General features: G+C 41.8%; 1 protein-coding gene across 1 annotated transcript in view; it reads left to right on the top strand.

Moving 5' to 3' along the window:
• The first annotated feature begins 918 nt into the window (after window positions 1-918).
• mbd5 (methyl-CpG binding domain protein 5) overlaps window positions 919-16753 on the top strand; it is a 30303-nt gene continuing 14468 nt past the window's right edge. Inside the window, exons 1-3 of the mRNA XM_078243449.1 lie at window positions 919-1004; window positions 9421-10036; window positions 14570-14672. Coding sequence (XP_078099575.1) covers window positions 9924-10036; window positions 14570-14672 — 216 coding nt within the window. The 5' untranslated portion in view covers window positions 919-1004; window positions 9421-9923. The remainder of the gene's footprint in view (window positions 1005-9420; window positions 10037-14569; window positions 14673-16753) is intronic.

The following is a 16753-nucleotide window of genomic DNA, read 5'->3' as shown; positions in this document are numbered from 1 at the left end:
GCTCGGGGCTCTGCGGAGCTCCGGAGCTGCAAGCTAGGCTATGTGTCCCATTTCATCTGGGGGAAAAGATCGTTGCTACACTCTCGGCATAACTTTCCTATATTTACAGTTTGAATTTCGTCACGCCACTTATATAACATCTACCCCAAGGTCTTATAAAGCTAACTATGGTGTCCGATTTAGTAGAAAGAAAATATCAGCAGAAAACTGCACTTTAAAATGTAACTGTGTCTCTTTTTAGTGGTGACTTTTATATTCAAATCGATGTTTGTTCAATAAAAGAAAGTTGGAAATTGTTTCCTTTCATTTGTTTGAAATTCAACAAGCAGTGTGTTGTAATTTAGCAGAATACTGAAAGGGTTTATTATTTATCGCATGTAATCGTTATCACGATATTCTACAACGTTGCAACGTCGCATATCGCATATTTTCCTCATATTGTGTTGTATCACCTACCTTATGTAATTACAGAATGCTTGTGGAAAAGCCCTAACTTACCTATAATTACTTCAGGTGAAACATGAATGTAATATTAGTATTAATTTGCTAATTCACATGCTGCTTCTAATGCTTTTTTTGGTACCCTTCCAGAAATAATATTCAAGGGTGACCATAAAATATCTGTAATTCTGTACCCTTTTTAGCATCGACCATCAGCAGCTTTAATGTAGAAATGATTTGTATTTGTCAAACAAGTGACACACATATATTTTACCAACAACAGGAGCCCCTGGAGGCCCCCAGACCCCTCTGTGGTTTCCATGACCGAAAACTGCAGCTCTGTGTGAGTCACCCCACCCACACATCCAGTTGCTCCTCCTTCATTTCATAATTTTATTTCCAACTTTTACAATGCAGAGCTTATGTATCTGAGCTATTATTTGATGGTAACGTGCATCACCTCTCCCATCTGCTGGCTGCTCCTGCCGCGCATGCGCAGTGCGGCTCTCCATCATTTCCAATATTCCAGTGTAGGAGAACCAGCAGAGGCAGAGAACTAATGGGTAGGCTTCTTATTCTTATTTTCTAAAGGTCAGAAACGCACTGCTGCTCGCCAATTTCACTGTTTCAGTGCCGGTATGCGTTCGCTGGGGTGCCCCGGTAAGAACGGACTGTTTACGGTTTAATTTGACGCAGACAGAAACGTTAGTGCCTGAAAAGCGTCTCTCTTCTTCTTCTTCTTCGCTCTCTCTGAGCAAACGGCTGTTAGCTAGCATGCTAAGCTAACCCGTGCTAACTCGGCCTGGCTCCGGCCTTGCCTGGCTCGAAACCTAACGCGGGCCTAGCAGCTTTTTTTACTTCGACAATTTGAAGTCCTAATCTGCGTTGCGGGTCCTCGACGTGCACGACCCCGGTTACGGTGCGCCAATTAAATGCTAAAACGTTTATTAGCGTTTAATTCATTTTCGTTACAACAAGCTAACGGTAGCTAGACAGCTGACGCTTGGAATGCTAACTCCCAGCTAGTTCAGATGCTGTGTCCAATGCATCAAAAAGCAGGCAGACAAGACTGATTTCGCTTGTTGACACGGCCACTTTTTCAACGCGGAGGCCCACAGCCGATGGAGCTTCAGCTGCACGTCTCTCCCTGTGATAAACTAAACCTCATTTAACACCACACGGTTGTCGCTAAAAGGTTAATAAAGCAACACTTGGCACAGTTGATAGACAGTCTTTTAATGTTCACCAAGCTAATTGGCTATTAGCTGGTTGCTTTGGTAGTGTACACAAGCGGTTGTCATGTTCTCCAGTTTAGGGAAACTTGTGTAGCTGTCAACTTTTGAAGGCTGCTGCAGGACAATATGGCTAATTTACCACTAAAGCTGTCCTAAGCCAACTCCACGGGGTTACGGCTAGATTTACATGCTAGGTTGATGGATTTAATCTAGTCTGGAAGAGCAGTGGTAGATTGTGCTTCAGTGAGAGGATAGCAGGGCAAACTGCTGTACCATTTTGGTGTTGCACAGTTTGTCCTTTTCATTTCTACCGTGCCCAGGATTTTTTTTGTATTACTAGCTAGGCTACTGTTATACTCCATAAACAGTACATGCTTTGTGCAGGTAACTTGAACGGCTACCTATTCCCCACTCTTTGCTTGATTTGACAACATAACTCAGAATCAGAATGAGGTTTATTGCCAAAGTAAGTTATCTCTTGCATGGAATTGGCCTTGTTGTGTTTGGAGCATACGCTAAACACATGAAAATGGAATAAGCAATAGAGTCAAGAACATAAATATATTACAGTTAAAAATATGTACAATATGACTGTTTTTGAAACTGTACTGTTTTTGTACAGGGTGTGCAAAATATGAATCTGGATGTGCAAAAGTTCACAGTGTATATCAGTGTTTCCCTCAAGAAAATTTGATGTTTTTTAATGAAAAAAAATGCAATTTGACTTAATTTTGGAACATTATTATTACCATTTGTGTATGTAAAACGTTGAAAAAGCTAGAGCAGATAATAGATGAATAACTCTTAAAAACGTTAAAGGCAAAACTTGCTAAAGAAGTCCACAGGGGACCAATACCAATCATTAGATCTGAGTATCTGAGTGACATTTAGTTTGTTTTGTTGCTTACAATGATTGCATTCGGCTTGGGTGCTGCACCTGAGTCTTATTATGGAAGGGAAAACCCTGTATATAATATGCACAGTGGTCAGGGATAATTGTCCAGGGTGTGTGTTAATATAACGAGTAGTGACTGTGGGTGGGGGGGTTATGAGTCTGTCAGTGGGGGTCCCGGGCCTTCCATGGGCCCTTTTTATGGGGCTACAGCAAGATTTAAATGCTAGGTTGAGAATTAATGGATTTAATCTAGTCTGAAAGAGCAGTGGTAGATGTCTTTTTGCGTCAGTGAGAGGAGAGCAGGGCATACTGCTGTACCATTTTGGTGTTGCACAGTTCCTTTCTGTTGTGCCCAGGATTTTACTCCATAAACATGTTTTGTGCAGGTTACATTGCACTACTACGTATTTCCCCCCCTCTTGCTTTATTTGACAACATATGACAGACCCTGTTCTCTTGGCACTAAATGCATTTTTTTAGACATCCAATCACAAGTGGACATTTCTAAATGCAGATAGAAATGCACCAGGGATCCATGCTCAGAAGTGGTCAGGGACATTTGTGACCATAAACATGCTGCGGACTGCCTAATATTACATGATAAATCTCCCAAAACACTGTCTGTGTTCAAGGTAGGGCCGGGAGGCAATATATCAATATTATATCAACATCGATATATGAGGCTAGATATCGTCTTAGATTTTGGATATTGTGTCTTTTCCAGGATTTAAAGGCTGCATTACGGTAAAGTACTTAGTCATTGTATCCACATTATTGGTGATTATTTATCTCATTGTGTAAATATTTTGTGAAATAGTCAACCCAACAATATCGTCGCAATATCGACATCGATGTATTTGGTCAAAAATATTGTGATATTTGATTTTCTCCGTATCGCCCAGCCCTAGTTCAAGGTGAAAAATAATAGCACTGTACTGCACTAGTAATCCTCTAATTAACGTGTGTGGCTGAACACAAATTAGTCAGTCAATCAGCTGGATCTAAACACGGTCTTCATCTGTATTTAACATACATAATTTTAAGCTACCGTCTCTGTTTACAGCAGCAGTGTCCCCGCTGTCTCAAAGTGCAGCGAGTCTCCCCTCTGTGTCTTTAGCTGCAGCCTGTTTATCTACGTCTATAGGTTGTACAAATTGAGCCTATGTTGGCCTTGATTTTGCAGGTCTGAAAAAGAGCCATCCTCTCTCTGTTATCGCTTTGAAGTTGCTTCATTCATTTGGCACTAGTAGAAGATTTAAAGCCTCTAGTTGGTACAGAGCTCGGTGTTACTACACTCCAAATGCTGGTCAACGTTTGTCGTATTCTCCTACAGCCATCATTTACATCTCTTCTGATCTGAATCACGACTTTGAGAATAAAGTTAACCAGCTGCTGCTGTATCGGCTTGAGGGTTGGGCGATTCTGATTCCAATTTCGATTCTTCCTTTTCGATTCCGGTTCTTATAGATAATCGGTTCAGATTATTTGAGGGGTGGAGTTGAAATGGGTCACATGCTTATTTCACAGACAATTTTCTGAATATAAATATCGCAATATCAGCTGGTGCAATAAACGTATCGCGAGAGGCTGCGACATGTCCCAAAACGCGCAGAGAGTTTTTGATAGAAAATATCAGCAGAAAACTTTAAAATGTAACTTTCTTTTTTTAGTGCTGCCTTTTTATATTCAATTCAATGTTCAATTTGTTCCATAAAAGAAAGTTGGAAATGATTTCCTTTCATTTGTTTTAAATCCAACAAGCAGTGTGTTGTATTTTAGCAGAATACTGAAAGTAGCAGAACTGAATACGCTTTAATATCGGTTTATTTATCGCATATTTTCCTCATATCGTGCAGCCCTAGGTTCACTGTAACATAGCAAATATCACAACGTGAACTACTTTAATGATACCGGGACACGACGGAAAGAAAACGTACCTTTTGGCCATGTAATGAGATGCACATAAGCTACTTTGTCTGATGGTATTCTTTAATATTTGGACATTTGAGAGAGAGAGAGAGAGAGAGCAGCCGCCATCCTTAATGGACTGCAAATTCAGTTACTCAAGAACCTTTGGCTGCAGTTCCACTTTTCATTTTGATGCGTTTTCTTATCTAACACATTTTCTTTCTGAGACTGCATTGCTGTAAGTCTCCTGTGGCTGTATTATGTATTTATTTTTTTGGCATCAACTCTTGTTCCATTGTGCTTGTATGAAGTTTTTGAAGCAGGATTGCCCTTCCAACTTCCAATGGTGCTGAATCTTTTCCTCAATGTCATGTTGGGGAGAAAAATAGGAAAATACTTTAGATTTGTGTTGATCACTTTTGATGAACTGTAGCTTCCCCAGGTGCCACAAAATTAGAGATGGACCGATACCAGCATCGGAAAAGCCTCCGATACCGCTTCAAATGCTGGTATCGGTATGGGAAAGTACCGGCGTTTATGCACCGATCCGATACCACAAAAGAAAGTCCTGTGGCGTTCCTTGTTTGTGTTTGTTCATGTTTCACAAAGAGTTTAACCCGAGCCAGACCAAACAAAGATATATAAATCATATCACATCCATACAGGGATAGTAGTGTACAGCTGTTAAAACATAATAAAATATATGACACACTGGTATCGGATTGGTACTCGGAATTGGCCGATACGCAAGGTCGGGTTTCGGAATCGGCATCAGGAAGCAAAAAATGGTATCAGACCATCTTTATTATTTGATATAAGGGCATTCCTCTCTAACATCATTTGTGATGGCAAAACAGCACATGCTAGGGGAAAAAAAAGAGTACGCGTAGGATCACTTTTTATTATAGGATTACATGTAGTGTCCACTTGATACAGCCGCACAATTTCCCGTCTTCTAGCAGTGATTGCAAAGCGTCTTGAAATGATTGTATCTTCACTTTGCATGATCCACGGTTGCTCATTGATAGATAGATATATTGTCCCATGAGGGAGATTTGTCTTCACAGTCCGTTTCCCTGCACATGGCAACAAACACGGACAAATACATTAACAAGTAACACAAAGACAGGTATGTAGACACACAGAAACAACCTCATTTACAACGACGACCCCAGATCTATACGAAGTCAGCGAGATAGCAGGGGTTCCCCCAGAAAAGTTGTTTAGCGCAGACTGATCTCAGTAAGTGGCGTATCTATGACACGCCAGTTCGTATGCCATTATTGGCGTGTTATCAAGACGCATACTCGCTTTTTAGCGTGTTTATCAACGCTGTTTGGCCTCCATTGACTTACATTACCTTGCGATTGCGTGTGAATTTACGTCGTAGCGAGTAGTATGAAAGCCCGAAAATCAGCGTAGGGAGGTTGGTCGGGGTGGAGGATGGGTCAAAGACAGGACTTTCACCCAGGAGACCGGGGATCGTGTCACGTTTCCTAAACCCAACGGTCGCTTTCTTCTTTTCTTAAACCCAACCGTCCGAAAAGTGATTATGCGTCTTGATAACACGCCAAAATGGCATACGAATTGGCGTGTCATACACACGCCACTTATTGAGATCAGTCTGATACGGCGTGGACATACACGCGGATAGCTCAAAATGCTGTATACGGCGTAGACATACACGTGTGGCGTGTATGTCTACGCAAAGTCACAATGTCACGTTGCCCAGTGGCAAGTGTTTTTTGACGAGGGCCAGGCTGGGGCCAGTCACAGACTGATAGCAGCATTAATGTAGAGCCCACTAGTTTCTGTGATGACAGAATAATCGAAAGAATCACGAAATTGAGAATTTAAATAAGCTAAACAGATTCCACAGGCCCCTACATTAAGTCAGTGCTAAAAGCTAAGTGGAGATTTGAAAATATGACTACGTCTCGAGTTTTCAACCGGGTCGCCCCACTGTAACTGTAGTTTAAAAAAATCTCTTGAAAATACCTTACAATACACCGGGGGAAACCCTGGTAGTTGGTTCAGCAGTGCTATGACAGAAGCGACAAAACCTCTGCCAAAGCGAGTCCTTGTGCACCTCACTCAGATTCTCCACTGGGCGCGTTCCGGCTTTGTTTCCGACTCGCAGATTTTATTGTCTCTACAAGTACTTTACAGAACAATCATGTGTTTGTTAAGCTAGTATCTACCTTCCACTCCAGGCACTCCTGTAATTAATCTCCATGCCTGCTCTTTTCTGGTGTTAGGGTTAAAAAGATCTGTGATGTCGTATTACCTTTTTTCAACCTCCAAGATGAATCTCTCGTCGTCCATGGTGTTGTAGAGGAGACGTATACGATATTGGAGGGGTGTTTTGGTAAACTGTAAACGCGTGAAAATAGACCTGGCGCGTATCTTCAGCGGAGTGGAGAGCTGCTTTACGAACGCTTCTGGGACGCGGTGTGACTAAACTGCCAAAAAAAGTCCCTCAGATATAGATGTGGCTGTAGATACAAATCGCAGTTCTTGTGTCCCCCACGTGGTACATCCATAGCTGCCGTAACCCCCACGTGTACATGTAGGTACATTTTTGACGGTCGTGAGTTTTAGACGAACCGCCTTTTGCTGCAAAGAAACCACACAAAAGCCTTATGTCATTTTTAGGTAAAAGAAAATCCACCTTAAAATGTTTCCAGCAGGGCTTCACGATATGAGGAAAATATGCGGTAATGATGTTAAATATCGCTATAAAGATATTTTGCGTTAAATAACCAGATATTAAAGTGTACCCATTTCTGCTGCTTTCAGTATTCTGCTAAAATACGACAAACTGCTTGTTGAAATTAAAACAAATGAAAAGAAGGAAATAATTTCCAACTTTTTTTTTTTCTTGATCAAATTGAACATTGAATTGAACATAAAAGGTAGCACTAAAAACAAGAGTTGGCCTACATTTTAAAGTGCAGTTTCCTGCTGATGTTTCCTTATAACTAACTCAAAAAATCTCTGAGTGTCTTTGGTGTTATGTTCGAGGATTTTGCAATGTGTTTATTGCGCCAGTTGATATTGTGATGACGATATATTGTGCAGCCCTAGTTTCTAGTGCAGTAATTAATTCGTGCCCCACGATGTCCTGAGTTTGACCCCCCTCTCAGTCTCTGTCTGTCTGCCTCTTTCTTGTTGCTGTGAACAATAAATGCGAAAAAGGCCAAAAACATAATCTTAAAAAGACATCGGCCTGCAGGAGAAGGTTACAGATTAGCAGGTACCGTATGTAATTTGGACACGGTAGTTCTTGAGAGTCAGGAAAATGGCGGGTAGCGATGGGCAGTGAAATGATGACAGCTGAGATTTAAATTGTGTGCTTTCACATTAGCAAGGTGGCAGCTTTGCCAAAAGGTTATGATGAAAACACGTGGCCGTGGCACCAGTGTCACTTTTAATCAAATTGTCTTTGGTTTGAATCTGGTCCAGGACTTTTGGCTGCACATTACTCTCCACTCCTTACCCCTGTCTGTTTCTGATTCCAGCAAACAACAAAAGACAAACGTACCAAATCGAAAACTTTAAAAATAGAGGTTAAACAAGTGTCACAGCCGGAGGCATCCTCAAACAGCGATTCTGCACTAAGCACAAAAATGCATTTTCTCCTTCCAGTGTGAACACAACAATAGAAATGATGTGTTCTCTGTTACCTCTGCATTTTCCAAACAGGGAGCTATGGGGAAATTTTAACGATGTGGTGGTTTCTCTGATAGGACACTACGCACCTCCCCTGAGATTACGAGGTGCGACTGTTGCTGTGCGTATTTCCAGATAAATGGCATACGTTTAACTGCCGCCTCATTTTTACTGTGCCACGGGTAGCGCTACTCTCTCTCTCTCTCTCTCTCTCTCTCTCTCTCTCTCTTTCTCTCTCTCTCTTTCTTTCTTCCTTCCGCTTCGGTAGTGTCACTGGGTTCGGTCTCAGCAGCTCACAGGGCAGTTATGAGTCAGCAACTCCGGCGGCTGAGAAGAGGCTTTGCATGGTGCTCCGTCACTCACACACTGCGTTCAGCCCGATTTACCAGCTTTGACGGGCTTCTACCAGTGTTTGAAATGCACTGTTTCACAGAGGGGGGGGGGAATACTGCCAGTATTGCTGCGTTAAAAACTACAATAGATTTTTTTCATTTTTGTATGTCCATGTCGTCTAAATTGGTAAGAACTAGCTGCACGATATGAGGAAAATATGCGATACCGTTGTTAAATATGGTGATAAACGATATTATTTGCAATAAATAACCAGATATTAAAGTGTTCTCAGTATTTTTTTCAGTATTCTGCTAAAATACAACAAACTGCTCGTTGAATTTAATACAAATGACAGGAAATCATTTCCAACTTTCTTTTATTGAACCAATTGAACATTGGTTATAAAAGGCAGCACTAGAAAGTTTAAAGTGTCGTTTTCTGCTGATATTTTCTTTGAACTAACAGAAAAACCGGAGTATCTTCCGTGATATCTCGCAGCCTTTTGCGATGTTTTTATTATACCAGTTGATATCGCGATGACGATAAAAAACGATATATTGTGCAGCCCTAGTAAGAACAATTGTTATGTAAATCCTGCATTATTTGCACCATGAGATGAGAAGCATTTTTAATTTATTTGGGCCGATTGAGACGTTCCTTTAATTGATCAGTGTTGGCGGTATAAAGCTTGTAGTTTATTGTAAAACATTGCACTCTGGGTACGACAGAAAGCAGGCGTTCAGACGGAAAAGGCGTTAAAACAACATAAAGAGCTTTGTTGGTGGGAGTCATTTTGCATTTTGTCCTTCAATAGGACAATGGAAATAGTTGGTTGTAAATGAAAACACCGGCGTCAAAAACTTTTGCTCATGCAATGCAAATAGATCACATTCCCCATTAATTCATGTGCATTCCTTTTCTGTTGTGCCCTCACAGGAACCATGGGAATACCACTACCCAACTGTGTTTGGGAACCAATATGTTGAACTCACTCTTCTTGTCTGACTGAGGGACTGTATCCTGGCCGGCAAAAGACAAATGGTAAAAAATTAATAATAAAAGACTTTCCTGTGACCGCACAGCGACCCCTGATCCCCACTTTTTCAGCCAAAGCATCTTCCCCGAGTCGAATGGCTCAGAGTGACAAGATGCAGTAATGGAAGTCCACGCCCCATTCAGCACTGAAGCCATGAAGCAGCTGAAAGGGTAGGGTCTGCTGTGAGCTCGCCTCACCCTACCCGACCGCCCGCCCTCCCCGTCAGCTCTACCTGAGAGCAGAGTCCCACGTTGAAGCGTAATCCTGCACCTCTACCCAATCTCCGTAACCCCCCCCACCACCCTCCCGGCTTTGGAAGACGAACATGACGCGCATTGCAAAGACACTGGTTGATGTCTGATATACATACCTTTGAGGTGTCGAGCGTAAAACCAGTGGAGCAATGAATGGCGGAAAGGACTGTGAGGCGGGAGATGAGAGGCAGGCCATCCCTGTCCAGGTCCCCATTGGCTGGCAGCGCAAGGCGGAGCACGGTGGCGGGGTGCTTTACATGAGGTAAGAAAAAGAGCAAGGAAGTCTGCTTCTTTCTAACAATTAATTCGTTGAGTAATCTGCTGATTATTTTCACAATTGTTTGGTTTCCAAAGACTAAGGTGATGTCTTCAGATTGGCTTTTGTCTCACCAACACCTAAAGATGTTTGACTTAATATCAAATAAAAAAGGACTGGATGCGCTCAACTCACGGGAATACTTAGAAAGCTTTGAATGCTGGGTGCTGAATCCTAAACGCGAATAATCATGAATAAATGGACGTTTCGGGCAGCGCCCCTCTTCAGCGTGTGCACAGAAGGGCGCTGCCCGAAACGTCCGTTGTGTGGCAATAAACTATCAAATTGGAGTGCTGTCCTAGTAGCTTTATTTATACTTAATATCAAATATCACAAAAAAAAGTAGCAAGTCAGTACATTAACACATGATCACATAATATTTTGACCAATTGTGGGTACTTAGTGAGGCTGTAAGGGTTTTAAACAAGAAAATTGGATAACATTTTGACTTTGACAGATTTTGGCAATAAATGGCCATGCCAATAAAGCTCATTGAATTAAATTTAAAATGTGTGTGTGTGTGAGACACGCACACACACACCTCTATCCTTTAATCTGAGAAGATGGAACCAGAAATTGTTCCACATTTTTGCATAATAAATGACAAACAATATTAACAATTGTAGTCAGATTCATCAACTGATTGTTTCATCTCTAGTGCATAATGTGGTCCACCTAGGTGAGCTTAATTTTAGAAATCATGAAATTTATATACATTTTTGGTGTCAGTCCCTCAAAATCAAACAGGCTTGTTTACTGTCCACATATGTTTGGATCTTTAAAGCAAGCTTCATTCTTTCTGTGTCCGTGAGGGTCCACATTGGTGGACGTAAATGTCGTCATCCACCCATGACTGCAAGGGTCCATGAGGACCCCTAGGTGGACGTCTTTGTGCAGCCCAGAAATTGTGGCGCGCAGACTGTACGCATAGCAAGCGCACCAACTACGCACGCTTCATCTCTTGGATGGGGAAGGCGGATTGTATAGCGTAATTTATGGTTCTGTGGAGGCTCCACACAGAGCCGTAGCCTACGTCAGTGGCCTGAAGTTTATACTTGTGCGTTGGTGTGTGCGTCGATCTCTTTAAGAGAATAGCAGGGCCGGCATGTGTGTGCACGGGGAGTGTGTGGTAGAGCGAGTAAGAGTGACAGTGATTAGCTTCGGCGTGAGTCTAGAGTCATAGTGAGAGAAACAAAGCGTCTCCCCTGTTCTTTCTGACCACGGATGGAAATCTGCAGCAGGAGAAGTTAACCCTCTCCTTGATTTCATGTTGTTTACGGAGAAGGAGAACCAGGAAATGAGTCGGGAGAAATGCAACGCTACCGAGCCACGGCCGAGCAACGTACGTCGCTGCGCGTGTAGTTATATTGTTCGAGAGGTGCACGTCAGGCTACGGCGTAGGGTCTGGTGTAGGGACCGTGTCTCCACGTACGTAGCCACGGCGTAGATTTAACACAGAAGCATAAATCACGCTTAAGTCCAAGCTTTGATTTATTGGCTCTGCAGGAGGTGAACGGATACATGGTGACTTTGATGATGTGGCTTGCTGTGTGGAGTCATGGTTATTCCCCCAAGTGAAGCTGCAGCGTATTTGGCATCTAGTAGCTGTAAAAAAAAAAAAAAAATCTCTTAAACATATTGTTCTTTGGGAGGCTGCTGGTAACATTGCAATAAGCGATCCCTTGACACGTTTGTTTGGATGGGAAAATAACACTAAATTCTAGGGCTGTCAATCGATTAAAATTTTTTATCTAATTACATACTCTGTGATTAATTAATGGAAATTAATCTCATACATAATTAATGGTGCCTGAACCGATACTTTTTAAAAAAGTAAAAAAAAAAAAAAATAACAATAACTTATTTCACTAGTAAATTGCTGTTGAACAACAAAAACAACAACCAGATAGGAAAAGGACATTTACAATAACTTCAAATGCACCACAATTCTGTAGTTTACCAGTTTCATTGAACTCACCGTCTGTGTTGTTTCTCCGACAGCAGCTGCAGATTGTTACATCCCGGTGTTGAATCCTCTACAGTGAAACACAGTCACACTTTACACCGTTTAGCGTTAGCTGTCAGCATTTTAACCGTGTTTATCCAGCTACTAGCTAGCGGTAGGCTAACGTTAGCTGCTGTCGAGTATTGTGTTAACTAGCGTCACGTGCAGCTGGGTTTGTGTTTCCTGTATCGTCTTCAGAGCATCAGAGAGAAGAGCAGACATATCAGTGGCACCAGATTTTCATCTGTATGCAAACGTCAATATGGAATGGATTAATCTGCGTTAATTTTTTTAACGCGTTATTTTTTCTCAGATTAATTAATCAAAATGAACGCGTTATTTTGACTGCCCTACTAAATTCTGATTGTGTCTGCCTCTAGTTAGGAAACCGTCATTTGTTTACAAAATGCACTCAGCTTGTGCAACAGGGACTTTGACTTATGAGTTGGATCCTTTACCAGTCAACATTGTGTCATGTAGACTGGAAGTTAGTGTCCTTCCTGACACGTGAACACCAGCACGTTTATTTACCAGCCGCAATGAACTAAAGCAGTTGGCTGGTGTCAGGTTTATTTTGGGCGTTGGAAAGAATCCTGTCTACTTCTGTGACCGTGGCCTGATACTGTCATCTCACACTTGTATTTGCTCATGTTCTTTTTACATTTAAAGTGTACATTTACTTCAGGGATGTGCAACTGTAGGTCGTCACAGAAGATAGTTTCACCGCGGCTTTGACTGATGATTCGGTCACTGGCTGGTTCGTCAACATATCAGTGTTTGTGTTTGATAGGCTCAACCAATGGGACATACTGTTCTTCTTTCAGTTCAAGTTTGAAATGTTGAGCTGTATGTTTTTTTTTTTTTTTCAGATTCTCCCAACTTTATTGGGCACAAAACTCCCTCTCATTTCTCATGTGTTAAAACTGCTTCACTGCAGCTGTGATCACATTCCTAATGTTTACTTTTAGTCATTCTCCATTCAGCGTCTCCACGTCTAGGGTTGGGTACGTTCCCTTTTTTTCCGATACCGGTACCTGCAATTGGATTTTACATTTTACACCCCACACACAATAACCCCTCCCTCTCCCATCCCAAACCCGTTTCTACAACCTATTAAATCAAATAATTATTAATTTCTTCCACTGCACTGTATCTTTTATTCTTGTATTTGTATATTATTCTATTTTAGCCTGTTCTGTTGTTGAACTGCTCTTTATGTTTGTTTTATGTAAAGCGTTTTGCTAAAATGGGCTATAGAAATAAACTTGCCTTGCCTTACAACCTCCAGCCTGTCAGTCAGTCATAGAGAACACTGTGGTGCCTGCCTGTCACAGGGGAAGTCTAACGTTAACCATACCGCGACCGCTTTCACCTCGCCATTATATACGCTGCCTCTGTGGAGTTTTGAAAAGTGTAACCGCACTCGCAACCGCTTTACCGTCATTGCCGTGAGTCACTGTGACTTTACAAACTGCGGAGTCAATGTTGTTTCGCTCCCTCTGCATCTGCGTGTGTTTTGTTTCTCTGTAGACGGAATAAAGGTTCATGGACAGGCTCCTCCCTCTTCATAGGTACTGAACATGTTTTCAATTATTGTTTTTAGATCATATGGATAGAAGAATTCCGCTGTGGTGTAGCACTGAGGAGTGGGAGGATTTTACTGTTTGATTACATGGTTGCAAGCCTGTATAACCTGCAGCAAAACCCGCCTGAAGGAGCTGCTAACCCACCTAAAAACATCGTTTGTATGTCTGTCAGTGGAGCTTGGTTTCTTTTCATCTTCAGGAACATGAGTCAAGAATAAAATTTTGGTGTGAGAATTAAACCTTTGTAATATTTCAACATACAGATGTTCACTTAAATGCCAAATATTTTCAGGAGCTTGAGTCTAAAAATGTTGAATATTTAAAAAACCCATTTTAAACAATGCAAGTGCTGTTAAGCCCAGTTCAGCCAATAGACAAGTCCTATTGTAAAGTCAGCTACAATAAAATGACCCATAATCCATTTTATTTCTGTTACAAACTGTTAACGTACGGTGGAGCGAGCTAGAGAGTGACTGAAGAGAGGGAGCGCCTCGGACAAAGCCGCAAGTTAGAGAAATAAAACGTGTTTTCGCCGATTCATCACGAGAAATGTAACTGCAGCAAGTATCACTATTACTAACGTTATCCACATTCATATTTCGACGAAACAAATGATATATCCAGCTACAATAAGCCTGGAAGTCGGAAGTTGGGACGGAAATACAAAGACTCGTTGCTGTGGAGGTGATGCACCGTCTCGTCTTGTCTCGTTGGTGTGAACTGGCAGGTTTTAGTACGCTGCAGACCGACGCGTTGCAAGTAGCTGCAAGTTTCAGCTCTTCTCGTCACGAATCTTTGCTCTGAACTGGGCTTAACATATAATATCATATAAGGAGTTTATGCTTTGGAGCTACCCCTCAGCCTGACATTGTTGTTTTCTGTGTGCAGTCCCAGTGGCTCGGTGCTGTCCAGCTTGGAGCAGGTGAAGACCTACCTGCTGACAGATGGAACCTGCAAATGTGGCCTGGAGTGCCCACTCATCCTCCACAAGGTAATTTGTTTGTCCTGATTCATTTAAAACACAGCAGTCGAGCACAGATTTTACAGTTGCCTCTTAACTGGAATCCAGAAGCTATCCCTATTAAAGATTTAAGATTGAAGTATAATAGGCGGCACGGTGGCTCAGTGGTTAGCACTTCTGCCTCACAGCCAGTTGGCACTGCAGAGTTTGACTCCTGGTCCGGGCAGGGCCTTTCTGTTTGGAGTTTGTATGTTCTCCCCGTGTTTGCATGGGTTTCCTCTGGGTGCTCCGGTTTCCTCCCACCATAAAGAAATGCATGCTAGGTAACTAGGACTACAGTTGAAAATTAGCCATCTGGCTAGAACACTGGTGCATTTACTGATAATGTTGGTTAATGTGCATTGTCCTCATAAAATAAAAATAAATCTTATTTTTAAATCTTCCAATCTGCAAAAGAAATTTAAAATGCGGTTGTCCAAAAATTACAGCTAAACATGAGCCCCTAGCGGATTAAAAACTTTCAATCGAACCTAAACTTACATTAGCTGGTGGTGTGTCTGAAATACTAGAAATGTCGCTCTTGGCCATCGTTTTTATATAACCAGCTTTATTCAACAGCTGTTCTCTGCAAAGTAAAATATGTGAACCACGTCATATCACGCTTGCATTAGCAGATGACCGTCAAACAGGACTTGGTTTTAGATTGACTTGGTTTCCAACCGTTTATGGAGACACAGATAGAAATTAAGTGAAACGTGTAAACGTTACATTAGTAAGGAGATGTTGTTTTGTTGGTATATTTTCCCATCTTTACTCTTGAAGGAGAATCAAAATTCAGTGAGGACGTTGCATGCTTGGTTGCGCAGGGGTTTTAACCAATCGACTGCTTGAATTTCAGTCCACGTCATACGTTTGATTGATTGTACTAAGTGAACATCAATGGGAAAACATTTATATTTAACATTCCGTAAGCCTCATACGATTTTAAGGTTTGTTAATTTTAACATTTAATTTATTTTGCCAAAATGAAATGCCTTTTGTTGCTTTCGCTAATTGCTTGTAATAATTGACTGCCGTCTGGAGCAGCTGTTATGATTGGTCATCAGGAACTTTCCCACTTATTACAGATTTGCAAATCATTGACAATGAGTGTTTGAAGCTAAATGCTTCTTCATGATATTTTAATTCAGAGCGGACAATCAGCTCTTGACATGTCTTCGCCTCCTAATAGGACACAATACTTATTTGACATTTGTTGCAGCAGCGAGGGAAAGGGATAGAGGGAGGAATGAGGATGAAGTAAACATGTCTTTGAGGAGGAAATGGTGTCTCACTAGTCAAACCAAGGTGAAAACAACTTCTGACAGGCTATTGTTAAACTGATGCTTTTGTTTTTGTTAAAGTGGTCTTTTGAGTATCAAAAAGTCATCCCTGTCGGCTTGAAAGGTGGCTGTTAAAAGTTTGTAGTTTTGTCCTTCACGGAGCAGGGGGGCTGTGGTCAGGTTGAATTAATGTCACATAGAATGAATTCCAGAAGTGACCAGTCTTTCACGGTGGAAAAGAGTATATAAAAAATGTCCAGAGAAAGCTCTCGAGTCACTCCTGCGGCATAATCCACTTCTCCACTCCCAATCCATACGCTCGGCATATATGAAATAAATTCAAGCTGACCACCTCCGCTGATCTCTGTGAAGGAGCCAAGTACAAATGTTGGGGCGTCGTGATGCCTCCACTGTATCACATTACATGGGGTAATCTGACCGATTAGCCTTCTTGAAGCTAAATTTGTCCCCAACACAATGTCTGTCTGATCAGCCCTCTTATCAGGCTGATATTGTCTCGTTTGGAACAATGTTGGCTTCTCTGCACTATTATTTATGTTTTAATAAAGCAGATGAAAACCCACCAAAACCTCCTCCCTTCACTTTTCCCACATGCCCCTTTAAATTGTCTGTTGTCAACAGAAAATGAAGATACAGTGGTTGGCTCGGTAGGTAACGCAGGCGTACGTATACATGGAGCTTTATGCCTTGACACAGAGGTCCAGGGTTCGAGTCCGACCTGTGAGGATTTCCTGCACGTCTTCTCCCTCTCTCGCCCCTTTTTCACCT

The sequence above is a fragment of the Sander vitreus genome, chromosome 24 (assembly GCF_031162955.1).
Source record: "Sander vitreus isolate 19-12246 chromosome 24, sanVit1, whole genome shotgun sequence".
In the NCBI taxonomy this organism is placed as follows: Eukaryota; Metazoa; Chordata; class Actinopteri; order Perciformes; family Percidae; genus Sander; species Sander vitreus.
This window is presented reverse-complemented; position numbering and strand designations above follow the sequence as displayed.